Source organism: Balaenoptera ricei, chromosome 4 (genome assembly GCF_028023285.1).
Source record: "Balaenoptera ricei isolate mBalRic1 chromosome 4, mBalRic1.hap2, whole genome shotgun sequence".
Lineage (NCBI taxonomy): Eukaryota > Metazoa > Chordata > Mammalia > Artiodactyla > Balaenopteridae > Balaenoptera > Balaenoptera ricei.
The window spans coordinates 105,844,912-105,863,911 of record NC_082642.1 but is presented as its reverse complement, the minus strand read 5'-3'; the positions used below and the strand labels follow the sequence as shown (position 1 = coordinate 105,863,911).

Below are 19,000 nucleotides of genomic sequence, written 5' to 3'. Positions count from 1 at the left end.
GAAAGATCAGCTGTTAACCTTATGGGGATTCCCTTGTATGTTATTTGTTGCTTTTCACTTGCTGCTTTTAATATTTTTTCTTTGTATTTAATTTTTGATAGTTTGATTAATATGTGCCTTGGTGGGTTTCTCCTTGGGTTTCTCCTGTATGGGACTCTCTGCGCTTCCTGGACTTTATTGACTATTTCCTTTCCCATGTTAGGGAAGTTTTCAACTATAGTCTCTTCACATATTCTCTCAGACCTTTCTTTTCCTCTTCTTCTTCTGGGACCCCTATAATTCGAAAGTTGTGCATTTAATGTTGTCCCTGAGGTCTCTGAGACTGTCCTCAATTCTTTTCATTCTTTTTTCTTTATTCTGCTCTGTGGTAGTTATTTCCACTATTTTATCTTCCAGGTCACTTATCCGTTCTTCTGCCTCAGTTATTCTGCTATTGATTCCTTCTAGAGAGTTTTTAATTTCATTTATTGTGCTGTTCATCATTGTTTGTTTGCTCTTTAGTTCTTCTAGGTCCTTGTTAAATGTTTCTTGTATTTTCTCCATTCTATTTCCAAGATTTTGGATCATCTTTACTATCATTACTTAGAATTCTTTTTCAGGTAGACTGCCTATTTCCTCTTCACTTATTTGGTCTAGTGGGTTTTTACCTTGCTTCTTCATCTGCTGCATATTTCTCTGTCTTCTCATTTTGTTTAACTTACTGCATTTGGGGTCTCCTTTTCGCAGGCTGCAGGTTCGTAGTTCCTGTTGTTTTTGGTGTTTGCCCCCAGTGGGTGAGGTTGATTCAGTGGCTTTTGTAGGCTTCCTGGTGGAGGAGACTGGTGCCTGTGTTCTGGTGGGTGGGGCTGGATCTTGTCTTTCTGGTGGGCAGGGCTGCCCCCAGTGGTGTGTTTTGGGGTGTCTTGGAACTTAGTATGATTTTAGGCAGTGTCTCTGCTAATGGGTGGGGTTGTGTTCCTGTCTTGCTAGTTGTTTGACATGGGGCGTCCAGCACTGGAGCTTGCTGGTGGTTGGATGGAGCTGGGTCTTAGCGTTGATACGGAGATCTCTGGGAGAGCTCTCGTCAATTGATACTACATGGGGCCAGGAGGTCTCTGGTGGCCCAATGTCCTGATCTCGGCTCTCCCACCTCAGAGGCTCAGGCCTGACACAGGCCGGAGCACAAAGACCCTGTCAGCCACACGGTGAACTCAGTGACTTCCTTAGTATAAAGCTGCTGCTGACCTTTGTGATCATAAAACTCAATCCTTAGTCTTGTTCCCTACCCTCAGATTTATGCCTCAGGACTCTTACTCTTATTGGCTATAATCACACCACCATTTTGTACCTAAGAAAATTATAATTTTTAATGTCTAATATTGAAATTTATATTTCCCCAGTTGTCTCAAAAATGTCTTTTTCTTAACTAGATTGACAGTACTTCCAATGTGGTTATAATTACCATTACTTTAAAAACGCTTATTTTTAAAAAAACAGTCCAAACAAGGTTTATACTTTTCATTTGGCTGATTATTTTTCTTTAAAATATAACAGCTACCTAACCCCCTCCCTTTTATTCATATCATTTATCTATTAAAAAACTAACTTCCTACATTATTGATGTAACTGATTACATCCTTGTGATGTCATTATACATATTCTTCTATTTCCTATAACCTGATCATTAGATCTAGAGGGTTAGTTAGAATCAGGTTCAGTATTTTTGGCAAGAGTACTTTATAGGTGATGATGTATACACACATTAGAAGACACACAGCGTCTCTCGTTTAGTGACGTTAAGAATCACATGTCATCCTTATCTCTCCATTATAAAGTTCCCCATTAACTTTCAACCTGCTGGTTTCAGTATCGTTACTTAAGAGCTATATTGATGCTCATTTTTTAAATTCAACAAATAGTTGAATTTCTGCTTTATGCCAGTGCTAGACCTGGCACATAGTAGATGCTCCATAAACCTGTCCTCTTTTGTAGTCCAGCCAATAAGGTATCCATCCCTTTGGTAGATGCTAAGAAGGGCTAGCTTTCTACAACCCCCTGGGAAGTTCAATAACATTCACAGGCATGTCTACAAGTCACTGTAGGAGGGTTTATCCCCCTGGCCAACCCCACTTCAGCTTTCCACTGTCCTTGGAACTAAACATAAGGTCAGAACTCCACCAGGTGGTACAAGGTCCCTTCAACACATAATAGCAAAAGTAATATTTTCTGTAGACAACTTTGGTTCTTTAGCAGAATTTCTGAGTGTCAATATTGTTTATCAGCATGAACAGTACTCATTGAGGAGCTCCTTTCCATAGTCCTATATTATTCCATTTGTCAGAGAACTTTAAAGATCACCTAACCCAACCCTCTTACTTTATAGATTAATAACTTGGTATCCAAGATTACCCAGCTAGGTGGAGAGAAAGTAGGACTAGAACCCAGTTCTCTTCTGTCTCCGTGCTCTTTAGTATATTTTACTGCCCTTTGCTTTTTCAAATATTCATATATTTAACTAATGTTATGACAACATTGTTTCTAATATGCTTTGTATCTAGATTTCAAATCAGTACCCCCCCCCCAAAAAAACATTGCTCTATGAGTTTAGATTATTGATTATATAAATATATAAATACGTGGGGGTTTTATTTTTATTTTCTATCTTTTCTATTTTAGATACAGCAGTTCTTGGGAAGACCCGTTATGAAAGAATCTTTCTTTAGACCCGTACTCACTGTTCCTCAAATGCCTGCCGTTTGTTCTGGAGTCATCTCTGCAACTGGTCAACCTAGACCCCCACTGGTACAGATCCCTTCTTGGTAGAATATACATTAACTAGCTTGCTGTCACTTACAGTGGACTTCCAGAATGAATGTCTTCTCTTTGTTCATTTACTTGATAAATAATGATGAAGGTGATGGTGGTAGTGATGATGATGATGATGATGATGATCATGATGATGATTGAATGAATAGTTCCATGTGAGGCACTGTGTTAAATGCATTATATATATTATTTAACTATTTCATTAAGTGATTATAGCTTAGTTTTTAGATACAAAGATAAATATAATATTATAGTAGAGAATTCTTATCGTTTTGCTTCTATAACAGGCACTAATGCAGGGTAGATTGATATTTTTAATAGATAATTTATATTTAGCATGATTGTTAGCTTCTTTGCTTTTCAACCTACCCAAGTCACAACATTATACCACAAAGCTAAAGAAAAATTTTATATACACACACATATATGTGTGTATAGTAGGACACTGTTTATCTATAAACAGGTAATATAAATAATATCACCTTGCAACATATTATACTATAAAGTTATAAATCTTTCTAGCTACAAAGAGCCATATAAGCTTTATCCAAACCTGAAGAAGCAACAGAGAAATTTAAAATGATTAGAATTATTAGTTGTAATCTTGATCAAGGTAAACTTTTTAGTAAAAGAAAAATCTTCTCCCAGATGATTGATGTTTAATATAATTAATGAAAAAATTCTCTAATCTTGACTTTCGCATAACTACGTTCTAGTCAGTTGGGGTTTATTTTGTACCTATGTATTGCTGACAGCCTCCCTTTGAAACATATAGTCAAATGGACTTACTCATTTGTGTAGAGGCTGCCTCTCTATGAATAAATATGTATCTAGGCCTTAACATGTTTACTAAGTACCACATCTTTTTTGTCACCATGATATTACAGTGTTGCTCATGTGGTTTGCTCCTGCACCATTCTATAAGGAACTATAAAATTTTATTGAAAACATTAAAGTACCTCAACCTTCTAATAAGATTACTTCCTGATTCCTCTGAAAAAGCTTGACACTGAGGCAAACCCAGATTTCTGGTGATATTCTGTTCTTTCTCTGACTTAGTAGGCTTTGTGTAAGTAATTTCAGTGGCTGTTAGTAATTTTTCATAAGTAATAACCTTATATTTGAAAATAATCTATAGTCTTAGGTAAAGGTTGCATGTTTATAATTATCCTAGTAATCAGATAAGCACTTCAAAAACATTCACTTACTGATATTAATTAATTAGAAAATTGATGGTTCTAAGAAGGAACCATCATAAAGTATGAGGAAAACTTTGTTTGATGGTTTCATGGCTCAAAGTTGTCGCTACTACTTCCATACCACCTTTGTAACATTCATGACACTGGGCAGATATTCTAGTAGTTTTCTCATCTTTATTTAGTTGTTTGAAAATTAAACTTCATTATTTTTCTAATTATAAAAGTAGTATATGTTAATTATAAAAAAGCAAATAATATAGAAATACATAAAGCATATACAAAGTATATAATAATTATATAAAGTAGAAAGCAAAATTACCCTGCTGTTGAATCCTAGAAAATAATCACTGTTTTCAGATTATTCTGTGTCTTACAGACCTTTTTCTGTGCATACACATTTAAGAAATGTTTTAATATAAAATGAGTTCTACCATAAATGCTGTGCCGTAGACTTTTTTTTAAAATGAGACATATATTGTGGACATCTCGCATGCTCAGACATACAAATCCATTTTTAAGGACTTGATTAGATATGCTACAATTTATTGACTTATTCCCCTATTAACAAAATTTAGGTTGCTTTCAGAAATGCACACTCTGTATGTATTTCTGTATATGTTTGCAATTACTGAGACTAGGATGTGCCATTCTTAAAATAAAGGTAAACATATACAAACAGTTAGAAATATTGTGCTGTAAGGAAAAAAAATTCTAAAAAGGGAACATGTATGTCAGTATTCCTCTTCATTCTACCCATTTTCTGAGGTATGGAAATGTACTGTTGGCATGGAGCTTTGCTTCCTAATAATTGAAGCTGATGGGTTGTAACTCTGCTCCTTACAGATGACTAGCATAGCCTGGACGGTGCCAGCGCCTGTGGGAGAAGCTGTGCCTCCAAGTGCAGGTCTGGGAAGTGATCCCCCCATGATGAATTGGGAGAAGATTACAGACAGGCTGAAAACTGCCTTTCCACAACAGACCAGGTACCTTAGTCTCTTTTAGTGTTGAGTACAGATCATTCTCTATAGTTTCCACAACCATAATTATGCCAATGAAACATTTCAGAGAAATATAACACCCCCCCCCCACACACATACACACAATGTACAGGTATTTCCTAACCGTGGCCTTGGTAGGGAAAATGAAATTTATTAAGAAGGGACAGTTTTCAGTATAAATGCTAAACCTCTTCACTAAAATTATTAGTTTAAAGTCATGAGAGAATAAACTTTTAAATTTAGGTTTGCTCATTTACTGAAAGTACAACCAGTTGTAAACCTACCCAATTTTATGCCACTAGCTGCAATAATTATCTTAATAACCTATTTCCAAAGTGAATTTTAAGTTAATTGTATGCCATATAAGCCCAAACATAATCAGGTTTTACTTTCCTATTTCCTTAATTTTATTGAGGGTTCTTGTAGTTTCTTTGTTAGGGGACAAAGAAAGGGGACATAGTTAAATGCAAGAAATCATTATTTTACTGTGCTTTTCACAGTTCTGACTTCAGCAGAAAGCTATTTAATTCTACTCCTCCAGAAATGAAGTGTCTTTTATCTTTAATCTTGTATCAAATGAAATAATTCTAGTTTTCACCAGCATTTTCATTTGAAGACCAATGCTTTTATTTAACATATGTACCGTTATGTTTCAGGATTAGATTATGGTTTTATAAATATAATAGTGAATAGAAAATGAAAATAGAACTGTAATATAGTTGTTATAAATATATATAGAAAATAAATAGTAAATCAAAGGTAGTTTTATAAGGCTGATGACATGACATTTCATTTGAGAAAGAAAACTACTTTTATCATTCTACCCTATCCTACCAAAAATGTATATGCAGGCTTTGGGTCAATGGCCATGGGAATGGAAAAAGAACATATCAGTTAAAATATTCCTAGATTTCTTTATCACATAATTAATGTGTCTTTCAGTCCTTGCTTTCATTTTCTGTTAAATCTTTGTTTTCTGTTTCTGAATTTTACAAAAGTAGAACTATTAACAATGATAGAAAGAGACTGATAGTAACATAGTTAAAAAGGAATATTTTAGTCTTTTTTTTTTTTTAATCTTTATTAGAGTATAATTGCTTTACAATGTTGTGTTAGTTGCTGCTGTACAACAAAGTGAATCAGCTATATATATATATATATATGTACACATATCTCCATATCCCCTCCCTCCTGAGCCTCCCTCCCACCCTCCCTATCCCACCCCTCTAGGTCATCACAGAGCATTGAGCTGATCTCCCTGTGCTATGCAGCTGCTTCCCACTAACTATTTTACATTTGGGAGTGTATATATGTCAATGCCACTCTCTCACTACGTCCCAGCTTCCCCTTCCCCCACTGTGTCCTCAAGTCCGTTCTCTACGTCTGTGTCTTTATTCCTGCCCTGCCACTAGGTTCATCAGTAACGTTTTTTAAAATTCCATATATATGCGTTAGCATACGGTATTTGTTTTTCTCTAACTTACTTCACTCTGTATGACAACTCCAGGTCCATCCACCTCATTACAAATAACTCAATTTTGTTCCTTTTTATGACTGAGTAATATTCCATTGTATATATGTACCACATCTTCTTTATCCATTCATCTGTCGATGGACATTTAGGTTACTTCCATGTCTTGACTATTGTAAATAGTGCTGCAGTGAACATTGTGCTACATGTATCTTTTTGAATTATGGTTTTCTCAGGTATATACCCAGTAGTGGGGTTGCTGGATCATATGGTAGTTCTATTTTTAGTTTTGTAAGGAACCTCCATGCTGTTCTCCATAGTGGCTGTATCAATTTACATTTCCACCAGCAGTGCAGGAGGGTTCCCTTTTCTCCACACCCTCTCCAGCATTTGTTGTTTCTAGATTTTTTGATGATGGCCATTCTGACCGGAGTGAGGTGATACCTCATTGTGTTTTGGGTTTTTTAAAAATTTATTTTATTTATTTATTTTTGGCTGCATTGGGTCTTCGTTGCTGCGTGTGGGCTTTCTCTAGTTGCAGCAAGCGGGGGCTACTCTTCATTGCAGCGCGCAGGCTTCTCATTGCAGTGACTTCTCTTGTTACGGAGCACAGGCTCTAGGCACGTGGGCTTCAGTAGTTGTGGCGCACAGGCTCAGTAGTTGTGGCTCGCGGGCTCTAGAGCACAGGCTCAGTAGTTGTGGTGCACGGGCTTAGTTGCTCTGTGGCATGTGGGATCTTTCCGGACCAGGGCTCGAACCTGTGTCCCCTGCATTGGCAGGCGGATTCTTAACCACTGTGCCACCAGGGAAGCCCCTCATTGTGGTTTTGATTTGCATTTCTCTAATGATTAGTGATGTTGAGCATCTTTTCATGTGTTTGTTGGCAATCTGTATGTCTTCTTTGGAGAAATGCCTATTTAGGTCTTCCACTCATTTTTGGATGGGGTTGTTTGTTTTTTTTGATATTGAGCTGCATGAGCTACTTGTATATTTTGGAGATTAATCCTTTGTCAGTTGCTTCATTTGCAAATATTTTCTCCCATTCTGAGGGTTGTCTTTTCGTCTTGTTTATAGTTTCCTTTGCTGTGTAAAAGCTTTTAAGTTTCATTAGGTCCCATTTGTTTATTTTTGGTTTTATTTCCATTATTCTAGGAGATGGGTCAAGAAGGATATTGCTGTGATTTATGTCATAGAGAATATTTTAGTCTTGAGTAAGAGAGCATTGAGAGATAAGTAGATAACAAACTTAATTTTCACACAGTGAGCTTTTAAAAACAGTTAAAATCTCTTTTTGGAAAGAAAATAAATACTAAACTTTATCACTCACAAACACATTAATTATCATTAATCAGTACATTAAGAGTTTTCATTTTGGTTTAAAATAAATGCAGATGGACCTGTGATCACTTTTTTAGATCAGAAATCTAAAGGGTCACATCTGTTAACTACATATCAATCCTATGATAGGATTTCATATCTCCTTTGGAGGGTATATCCTCAAGGCAATAGGAAGATCACCAGTGCTCTTTCCTTGATCTCTTCCAGAAAGGAGCTTACAGATTTCTTACGGAAATTGAAGGATACTCATGGGAAGTCCTTATCTAGACTGACATTTGATGAAATTGTTCACAAGATTTCCCAATTTATTGACCCCAAGAGATCTCAGGTAAAAAAAAGAAAAGACAACTTTATCTCCTGGCCCTTATCTTTAGTAGTTAGTCGTATTAATTATCTCCATTACATGATCAGGAAAACAGTCTATAATCATATTAAATCATCTATTAACAACAAACAGTGCAGCTTGACAAATGGCATGGGAAACACTACCTGATCATTCTAGAATAAAACTGACCCTCTTGAAATTTACTCTAGGTTATTTTGAATGGCTCTAAAAGGAGACATTTTTCCTAATTTTCTGCAAAGACTTGTTTTAATTGAAAGAGCACCTAGAGTTATTTTTGGTTTTACCTGGTTCTTAGTATATAAGTAATATTGCCAACATTTATTTCAAGATTTCTCATGAACCTGATTAACCTTTACCCTTTTGCTAATTCTCACGGTAGCCTATTCTATGGTATTTATCAGTTCTTCCCGTTTTAGTTCAATTCTAAAAAAAATAATAAGTGTAATATTCTAATTTTCAGAGTCAAGGAAAATCAGTGCCAAATGGTAATAGTGCTTCACCCAGCCATATTCCTCCACCTCAGGCTAATGCTGCCCAGCCCTCAAAACCAGCCCGGAGGCCCCTCGGTTCACAAGGTCCTGCCACATGGGAAGGAGCCAATAATTTGGTGAGACTGAGACTGTTGATTCTGAATACATTTAAAGTTAGAGGAGAGAAATGAGCTGAATTTAACCTTATGTGTATTCTCCCTAGGATGATGAGGAAGAGGAAGAGGAACCTTGTGTGATCTGTCATGAGAATCTCTCTCCAGAAAACCTCTCAGTTTTGCCCTGTGCGCACAAATTCCATTCTCAGGTGAACTTATCTTTTTAATATTTTGCCATTAATCAATTAAGTGAAATTCATACTGCATTCCTTGAAATTGTATACATGTATCATCCACTGCTGTGTCATGAATTTCACTGGATATAACTCTGGGCTTTTGGGTACTGCACAGAAGCATTTATATGTTTTCCCATACCTAGCCATGGATTGCATTGTGTTTTCTCAGATCTTGATACACCTAGCAAGAGAAGGGGACAATGACGAGATTTAATGGGACAGAGCGGCAGTTCCTTTGAACAGAACTGGAAGGAATGTTGATTGACTTGGCAGTTGGCAGTTTAGCAACAGTGCCACTTCACCTTGGCTTGTTATAAATAGTGTCCTTTGTCCACACCTAATGATAGCCCACTGCTGTTATAATGCATAAGACTTAACAGTCTGTCCAGGCTCCTGTATTTGCTTTTGAAGATGCTGAGGCCTGAGTTTTGATGTTATAAAAATGTGAGGCTGGCATATCTTTTGTTAATTCTCGGCATTTATATAGATTAACTTCTGGTGTTGTTGCTGTGCAAGTGCTATTGATATACAATTTATGATCCAAGTCTTCTGATGCAGAGGTGTAATTTGACACAGGAAAAGATAATCTTACACAAGAAAGTCTTCTCAGGGAAGTGAACAATAACCAGCTCATTCAAGCCGTATCTGTAAAACATCATGTCAAAGATATATGATACCTGGTACAGAATTATGTTTTGTATCTGCTCTGATAAGAAGAGCTATACACAGAATGGCTAATCCCAAAAGACCTCCAGGATAGATACTTAGCCATCTGGTTTTCCCATTTCAAGTTTTGAAAGTCCTAAAGATCCATTTAGAAAATAAGTGTTTCACAAAACTTATTTTATTCTTTGCCATTGCTCATTGAATAGAAAGCAGGTAATTCATTCAGGTTACTCTCTAGAGTTAATGGGCCTCATATCTATTGCCTATTCTTAATCCTCTCTCATCTGACTTGGGTCTCCATTATTCACTCATGTAAAAATGATTTGTTTTTGGAGAGTCAGTATTCAAGCAAATAACTTAATAGATAGTTCATAGCCAAAGAGTACTACCATTATGACCAAAGAAAGAGCAATCTGAAAAGTATATCCGTTATCTAGGGATTTTAACTTCAAAACACCGTAAGCACTTGATACAAGGTATTTGTGACATTTGTATGTTTAGGTATGACTTTTTCTAGATTATAAATTAGAATAATATATAATAAACTAGAGAAAAAATGTAATAGGTTTCCTCAGTCTCCTTATTAGGAAGAACTAGTCTTCCTGAAGATTGGGGTTAGGGGAAAGGATCTTAATAGAATAAACTGGCTGAAAGGTGTTCTCCTGTTACCAACTATATTGCTCAGCAAACCACAGACAAAGTTCCATGATTGCAGCAGTTTTCATGGCAATCCACCAAATAAGGCTCTGAGATCCACTGGAAGATATGTTGATTGGCAACCCTGATGTATGGAGTAACAGCTGCCTCTTCTAGGCTAAATCTGAGAGACTGACATGAATCTTTTTGCTCCTTAGTGCATTAGACCTTGGTTGATGCAACAGGGGACATGCCCAACCTGCAGACTCCACGTTTTGCTACCAGAAGAATTTCCTGGTCACCCCAGCCGGCACTTGCCCAAGATCTGATACCACGGGGTGACTATGCAAGGGAAGTTCAATTTTCAGACTGCAGCATTTAGTTTTGCCTTTTATTTGGGCTGATGATAGTGTGAGTGATGTGAAGCAGTACGCTCTTCAGTATTATGCAAAATAAGCTAGCTAAACTCATCAAAGCTGGAGCCAAAGAGGAGAGGACAAATCTTCAGGACTGTGAACTGAATTGAACAAGTTTAAAGAAGATGATAGAATTTTAAAAGTTACATTATATTTGCCCTTACCTTAGCAGGTATTTTCTTCCGACATAAAGATGATTACTGTTAGCATGTATACTAGGATGTCTTTTTTTGTCCTTATTCCACTCATCCTTTACTTTCTCCCAAATATACTACACTTTAATTTCCTGAAATAAATGTAAACAAGAGTAGGAAAATTCCCCAGATTTTAGTGTTCCTTTTAACTTTTAAAATTGATTATAAAAATATATATTATTTATTTACATTTTATCTCTATCTATCTGCCCTATTCTTTTCTATTCTCTAAAATACGTACCTATGAATAGATTATGATCTACTTGAGGGTGGGGTCCAAACAGTGGTGTTTTGGAGCTGGCTTATACTGGTTTATGAGAGACAACTGTTAGTTTCAGGAATTTTGTGAGCCAGTTATTCGAATTGTTGGTAGCTTGAAATCTGCCATAGTGGGAGTATTTTACACCATAGAAATTGGTAAACACTGTAAGTAAGGGCTTATTTTCCCCTCAAGAGCTGGTTATTAAACATTTACCAGTATACCTCTGGGACCATGTCTGATGATTCTTACTGTTCTCAATGTCTTGCACAGTAGATGCAGCATAAATAGTCCCCAGAATTAGAAATCAGGAAGCAGTAAGAAAAGTTACTGTGCAAATTAAGTCATTTGCTCAGCTGAATAACTTTGGTCATTTGTAAACATGCTCTTTGGACCCTAATCGTTTATACTTCGAAGAGATTTTTTTTCTGCCTTAAAAGTTTCTAATTTCACTTTCTCATGCTGGGGGGGTATTGTCTGTGTATAGTGGCTTCTTATGACAGAGTTGACACTCACTGAGCTAAAGCTGCACATCTAAAGCTTGTCACTGAGAACTTTCATTCTTAGAGGTCGAAAATCTATTTTGAAATTAGTACTGTGTAAATTCTATAAGTGTTGTACATGTCTCTAGCTACAAAATTAAAAGAATTCAGTGACCTTGTAAGAAAAATGTTACGCGGTTCATATTATTTTCCATAAATTAATGAAATTCATACTGTGAATAAGTGTTTCCTGACTCAACAACTATTTTACCTGTATATTTCAGTGTACATATATCTTGAATTTACTTTAAATCTCTATTTAAAATTATTATTTCTATAATTGTATGCTAAATGTTTTCTTCTCTAATGAGAATAGACTGGAAAATGTGGAGGAAAATACCCCAAAATGAAGGCAGTCATCTAGACATGTAAAGTGCCAAGAATGTCTTAGAATTGTACAATTCAGAACTTAAAGGGCCTTTAATAATTATCTTGTCTAACACCTCAACGTCATGGTCATATAGCAAATTACCTTGTAAAACAAATATTTTTTAGTGTATGTTTACAACTGTAATTTCACTTTCATGTGGGAAAGAATAAATGTTTCTTAATTGAATAACTATTTTATCTGTGTATATCACTTTAACTGTGTCCTAAAGCTACTTGAAATCTCTATTTCAAACAAACATCTATTTCTGTTTCATTGTGCTTAAACTTTTTCTTCTGTTGTGAGAAAGGATGGGAAAATATCCAAAAGGAAGGCAGTCATCTAGACTTGTAAAATACCAAGTATGCCTTAGAATCATAGAATGTCAGAGCTTATAGGGTCCTTAACAACGATCCTCTGATCTATTCCCTCATTTTACAGGAACATCTTGCCCTAGGTCATGTGGCTAAGTAGTGGCTGAGCCAGTCCTAATACTTGAGAGTCCTGATACTCAGTAAGTCACATGCTTCCTCCACAGATTCAGGCTGCTAGGCTGTATTGGTGCTGAACTGCTGTTCTTGGCTCCAAGGAGGGGGCCAGAAGACTTAACAGGATAGCTGATATACAGTGAGAATATAGTAGGACTATGCTCTTGAAAGTCATATCCAATTCTGCAGATGCTGAAGGTAGTGGGATTTTTTTTCTTTTTGAAGTATAATTTAACAATAAAGACAACTGTAGTGGCCATTCTTCTATAAACAGTGATCACTGTCATGCCTGTGGCTGCTGAAGGATCCAGAACACCATACTGCACAGAAATTCAGTGAGGGAAGTAGCAATATTTACATCAAAAACAATCTGTAAGCATCCTGTAATATCACTGCAGCCGCCGTCAGATAATATGTCTTGTAATGTTTTCCTTCATATTTATTGTCCATGTGTATAATAATATTTTCCAGCTTTTATGGGACACTTTCCTTGATCAAATGTTACTTTATTTGATCCACTAATAACTTAAACGTGGATACTCTCCTTTTTATTTTACAGATGATGAAACTGAGGCTCAAATAAGAGGGAAATAATTTGTCTGAGGTCATAGCTATGAAGTGGCATTCTGGGATTTGAATGCAAATCTTCTGTGCCTTAGCTGGTTTTCTCTTTCAGTACTTTATTGCTGCATCCCAATTTCAGATTGAATGTACACACAAATATTATTTTAAATAATATTCTTCAAGATAAGAAAATGAAATGAATGGTAAACCTACTGATTGTTTTGGACTACAAACATGGTATTGAGTATATAATAAAATATATAATAATGATACAACATGGTAAGAAAAGTTTGACTTTTCCCTCAGATGTCTTGGTTTGCTTGGGATGGTTCCAGTTAATGCCCATTGTCTTGACATATTATATTATTAATAGTGCTCCCTTTTACTCTCAACAGTGTCCTAGTATGGATGATGAATTATATTTCATGGTTAATTTTTTTTACAAGATTCAAAATTTAGCAAAACTCCTCTGCATTTATAAAATGCTCCTGGAATACCTTATCATGTAGCCTGTCAGGTAAGAATCATCCACACACATAGCCTCTCAGGTAGGAAATCATCCACACACAGAAATGATATCAAAACCAGCAGTCATGAGAAGAGGAGAGTACAAATGCAGGATATTGGAAATGCATTTGAAATTAAGAGAACAGCAACTTAGAACAATTATATATATATATATATATATATATATATATATATATATACACACACATACACACACACACACACACACACACACACACACACACTGCTATATCAAAACCTCATGGTAATTGCAAACCAAAAATCTACAATAGATACACACACAAAAAAGAAAAAGCAATCCAAACACAACACTAAAGAAAGATAGTCATCAAATCATAAGAGAAGAGAACAAAAGAGGAAGGGAATAAAAAATACCTACAAAAACAAATCCAAAGCAACAAGATGGCAATAAGAACATACATATTGGTAATTACCTTAAATGTAAATGGATTAAATGTTCAAACCAAAAGACATAGACTAGCTGAATACATACAAAAACAAGACCTGTATATATGCTTACTACAAGAGACCCACTTCAGATCTAGGGACACATACAGACTGAAAGTGAGGGGATAGTAAAAGCTATTCCATGCAAATGGAAATCAAAAGAAATCTGGAGTAGCAATACTCATATCAGACAAAATAGATTTTAAAATAAAGACTGTTACAAGAGACAAAGAAGGACACTACATAATGATCAAGGGATCAATCCAAGAGGAAGATATAACAATTGTAAGTATATATGCACCCAACATAGGAACACCTCAATATATAAGGCAAATGCTAACAGCCATAAAAGGAGAAATCGACACAAAATAATAATGAGGGACTTTTAACACCCCACTTTCATCAATGAACAGATCATCCAGACATAAAATCAATAAAGAAACACAGGCCTTAAATGACACATTAGACCAGATGGACTTAACTGATATTTATAGAGCATTCCATCCAAAAGCAGCAGAATACAAATTCTTCTCAAGTGCACATGGAACATTCTCCAGGATTGATCACAAAGTGAGCCTCAGTAAATTTAAGAAAATTGTAATCATATCAAGCATCTTTTCCGACCACAACACTGTGAGATTAGAAACCAACTACAAGAAAAAACTGTAAAAAACACAAACGTGGGGGCTAAACAATATGTTATTAAACAACCAATGGATCACTGAGGAAATCAAAGAGGAAATCGAAAAATACCTAGAGATAAAGGACAACAAAAACACAGTGATGCAAAACCTATGGAAAGCAGCAAAAGCAGTTCTAAGAGAGAAGTTTATAGCAATACAATCTTACCTCAGGAAACAAGAAAAATCTCAAACAACCTAACCTTACACCTAAAGCAACTAGAGAAAGAAGAACAAACAAAACCCAAAGTTAGCAGAAGGAAAGAAATCATAATGATCTGAGCAGAAATAAATGAAATAGAAACAAATAAAACAATAGCAAAGATCAATAAAACTAAAAGCTGGTTCTTTGAAAAGATAAACAAAATTGATAAACCATTAGCCAGACTCATCAAGAAGAAGAAGGAGAGGACTCAAATCAATAAAATTAGAAATGAAAAAGGAGAAGTAACAACAGACAATGCAGAAATACAAAGCATCCTAAGAGACTACTACAAGCAACTCTATGCCAATAAAATGGACCACCTGGAAGAAACGGACAAATTCTTAGAAAGGTACAACCTCCCAAGACTGAACCAGGAAGAAATAGAAAATATAAACAGACCAAACACAAGTACTGAAATTGAAATTGTGATTAAAAAACTTACAACAAACAAAAGTCAAGGACCAGATGGCTTCACAGGCGAATTCTGTCAAACATTTAGAGAAGGGTTAACACCTAGTCTTCTAAAACGATTCCAAAATATTGCAGAGGAAGGAACACTCCCAAATTCATTCTATGAGGCCACCATCACACTGATACCAAAACCAGACAAAGATAGCACAAAAAAAGAAAATTACAGGCTAATATCAGTGATGAACATAGATGCAAAAATCCTCAACAAAATACTAGCAAACAGAATCCAACAACACATTAAAAGGATCATACACCATGATCAAGTGGGATTTATCCCAGGAATGCAAGGATTCTTCAGTATATGCAAATCAAGCGGTGTGATACACCACATTCAAACTGAAGAATAAAAACCGTATGATCATTTCAATAGATGCAGAAAAACTTTTGACAAAATTCAACACCCATTTATGATAAAAACTCTCCAGAAAGTGGGCATAGAGGGAACTTACCTCAACATAATAAAGGCCATATGTGACAAACCCACAGCTAACATCATTCTCAATGGTGAAAAGCTGAAAATATTTCCTCTAAGATTGGAAATAAGACACGGATTTCCACTTTCACCTGTTTTTTGTTTGTTTGTTTTTATTCAGCATAGTTTTGGGAGTCCTAGCCACAGCAATTGGAGAAGAAAAAGAAATAAAAGGAATCCAGATTGGAAAAGAAGAAGTAAAACTATCACTGTTTGCAGACGGTACGCTACTATACACAGAAAATCCTGAAGATGCTACCAGTAAACTACTAGAGCTCATCAATGAATCTGGTAAAGTTGCAGGATACAAAATTAATATACAGAAATCTCTTGCATTTCTATACACTAACAATGAAAAATCAGAAAGAAATTAAGGAAACAATCCCATTTACCATCACGTCAAAAAGAATAAAACACCAAGGAATAAACCTACTTAAGGAGGCAAAAGACGTGTACTCTGAAAACTATGAGATGATTATGAAAGAAATTGAAAATGACACAAACAGATGGAAAGATATACCATGTTCTTGGATTGGAAAATCAATATTGTCAAAATGATTATACTACCCAAGGCAATCTACAGATTCAATGCAATCCCTATTAAGTTACCAATGGCAGTTTTCAAAGAGCTAGAACAAAAAAATTTTTAATTTGTATGGAAACACAAAAGCCCTCTAATAGCCAAAGCAATCCTGAGAAAGAAAAATGGAGCTGGAGGAATCAGGCTCCCTGACTTCAGACTATACCAGAAAGCTACAGTCATCAAAACAATATGGTACTGGCACAAACACAGAAATATAGATCAATGGAACAGGATAGAAATCCCAGAAATAATCCCACACACCTATGGTGAATTAACTTACGACAAAAGATGACAAGAATATACAGTGAAGAAAAGACAGTCTCTTCAATAAGTGGTGCTGGGAAAACTGGACAGCTACATGTAAAAGAATGAAACTACAACATTCTCTAACACCATACACAAAAATAAACTCAAAATGGATTAAAGACCTACATGTAAGACCAGATATTGTAAAACTCTTAGAGGAAAACATAGGCAAAACACTCTGACATAAATTGCAGCAGGATCTTTTTGGATCCACCACCTAGAGTAATGAAAATAAAAACAAAAATAAACAAATGGGACCTAATTAAACTCAAAAGCTTTTGCACAGCAGAGGAAACCATAAACAAAATGAAAAGACAACCCACAGAATGGGAGAAAGTATTTGCAAATGAAGTGACTGCCAAGGGATTAATCTCCAAAATACACAAAAAGCTCATGCAGCTCAATATCGAAAAACAAACAACCCAATCAAATAATGGGCAGAAGATCTAAATAGACATTTCTCTGAAGAAGACATACAGATGGCCAAAAAGCACATGAAGAAATGCCCAACATCACTAGTAGAGAAATCAAAACTGCAATGAGGTATCACCTCACACCAGTCAGAATAGCCATCATCAAATGTCTACAAACAATAAAGGCTGGAGGGGGTGTGGAGAAAAGGGAACCTTCCTACACTGTTGCTGGGAATGTAAATTGGTACAACCATTTATAGAGAACAGTGTGGAGCTTTCTTAAAAAACTAAAAATAGAACTACCATATGATCCAGCAATCCCACTCTTGGGCATATATCCAGAGAAAACCATAATTCAAAAAGAGACATGCACTCCAATATTCATTTACTTAGCCATAAAAAAAAGAATGAAATAATGCCATTTGCAGCAACATGGTTGGACCTAGAGATTATCATACTAGGTAAAGTAAGTCAAACAGAGAAAGACAAATATCATATGATATCACTTAGATGTGGAATCTAAAAAAGTGATACAAATGAACTTATTTATAAAACAGAAACAGACTGAGAGACTTCAAAAACAAACTTATGGTTACCAAAGAGGAAGGGGGGGAGGGATAAACTAGGAGTTTGGGATTAACATATACACACTACTATATATAAAATAAATAATCAGCAAGGATTTACTGTATAGCACAGGGAACTCTACTCAATAATCTGTAATTACGTATATGGGAAAAGAATCTGAAAAAGAATGGATATATGTATATGTATAACTGAATCACTTTGCTGTATACCTGAAACTAATATAACATTTTAAGTCAACTATAATATAAAATAAAAATTAAATTAAAAAAAAGAATGATCAGGAACTAACAAAAAAATTAAACAACAAAATTTAACAAATCTCCTCTGCATTTATAAAATGCTTCTGGAATACCTCATCACATAGCCTCTCATGTAAGAATTCTAGGACTGCAGTAGCTGAGGAATATCTGGTTTATAGCCAGATAAAAATAACAAAGGAATACTAATTTATTTTAAAGCTATATGGTTTCTGATTTTCTTGAGTAGGCAGTTTTTAGAGCTAATGGACTATTGATCTTAAATATGAATCCTGGCCATGTCACATTTACACGGTGTGTTCATAAAAATGCATATTCCAAGAGGCCACCTGGGAATCTGTTTGGAATGAGTACCCAGTTGTTCTGAAGCACACAAAATATTGAAAACCATTGGTGTAGAAAAAAGTGGCTTTTTCAGGCAGATCTAGATTTGAACTTTTGAATTCCATCTGGCATGTTGTGTGATCATAAATTATTTAAATTTTTTTCAACCAAATCCTCTGTAAAATGGGGGAAAGACTACTTGTCTGACAGAGTTATTGTTGGTAAATATCTGTATTAGTCTTTGTTCTCAAAGTAACAAGCCTTCCATTAGTCACTCAACCTGTTTGAATTTACTCCTTGATGAAAAATTCTTAAAAGTTTTTTTTTTTTATCTTCAACTATCCTTATTAAAATGAAGGGAGGAAAGAATAGAACCATTAGTCCCACTTCCAGTTTTACATGGCCCCATTATGTTGAGTAGTAAACCTATTGCATAAAATACATCTCCCTAACATTTGATTGATCCACTTGAACTACATAAACTTTAATAATCCTTAATACTGCCTAGCAAGATTGGTAACTGACAGTGATCTAGAAGACTAAAAGTTTTGAAGGCATGTAGGGAAGATTTCATCTCCATTTGGGAGATGAGAATACTTACTGTGTAAACATTAT

The 19,000-nt window shown here is 35.4% G+C and overlaps 1 protein-coding gene across 6 annotated transcripts in view; it reads left to right on the top strand.

Moving 5' to 3' along the window:
- DZIP3 (DAZ interacting zinc finger protein 3) overlaps nt 1–12,251 on the top strand; it is a 116,805-nt gene extending 104,554 nt beyond the window's left edge. For 3 of the 6 annotated variants that reach the window (XM_059921190.1, XM_059921188.1, XM_059921189.1), the window contains exons 27-32: nt 2,656–2,781; nt 4,848–4,987; nt 8,019–8,139; nt 8,618–8,764; nt 8,851–8,952; nt 10,500–12,251. In XM_059921190.1, the coding sequence (XP_059777173.1) occupies nt 2,656–2,781; nt 4,848–4,987; nt 8,019–8,139; nt 8,618–8,764; nt 8,851–8,952; nt 10,500–10,610 (747 nt within the window). In that variant the 3' untranslated portion in view covers nt 10,611–12,251. Of the gene's footprint in view, nt 1–2,655; nt 2,799–4,847; nt 4,988–8,018; nt 8,140–8,597; nt 8,765–8,850; nt 8,953–10,499 lie in introns of those variants that run through there. The other 3 variants (XR_009502944.1, XR_009502945.1, XM_059921191.1) reach the window with 3 other exon arrangements.
- Nucleotides 12,252–19,000: the final 6,749 nt, after the last annotated feature.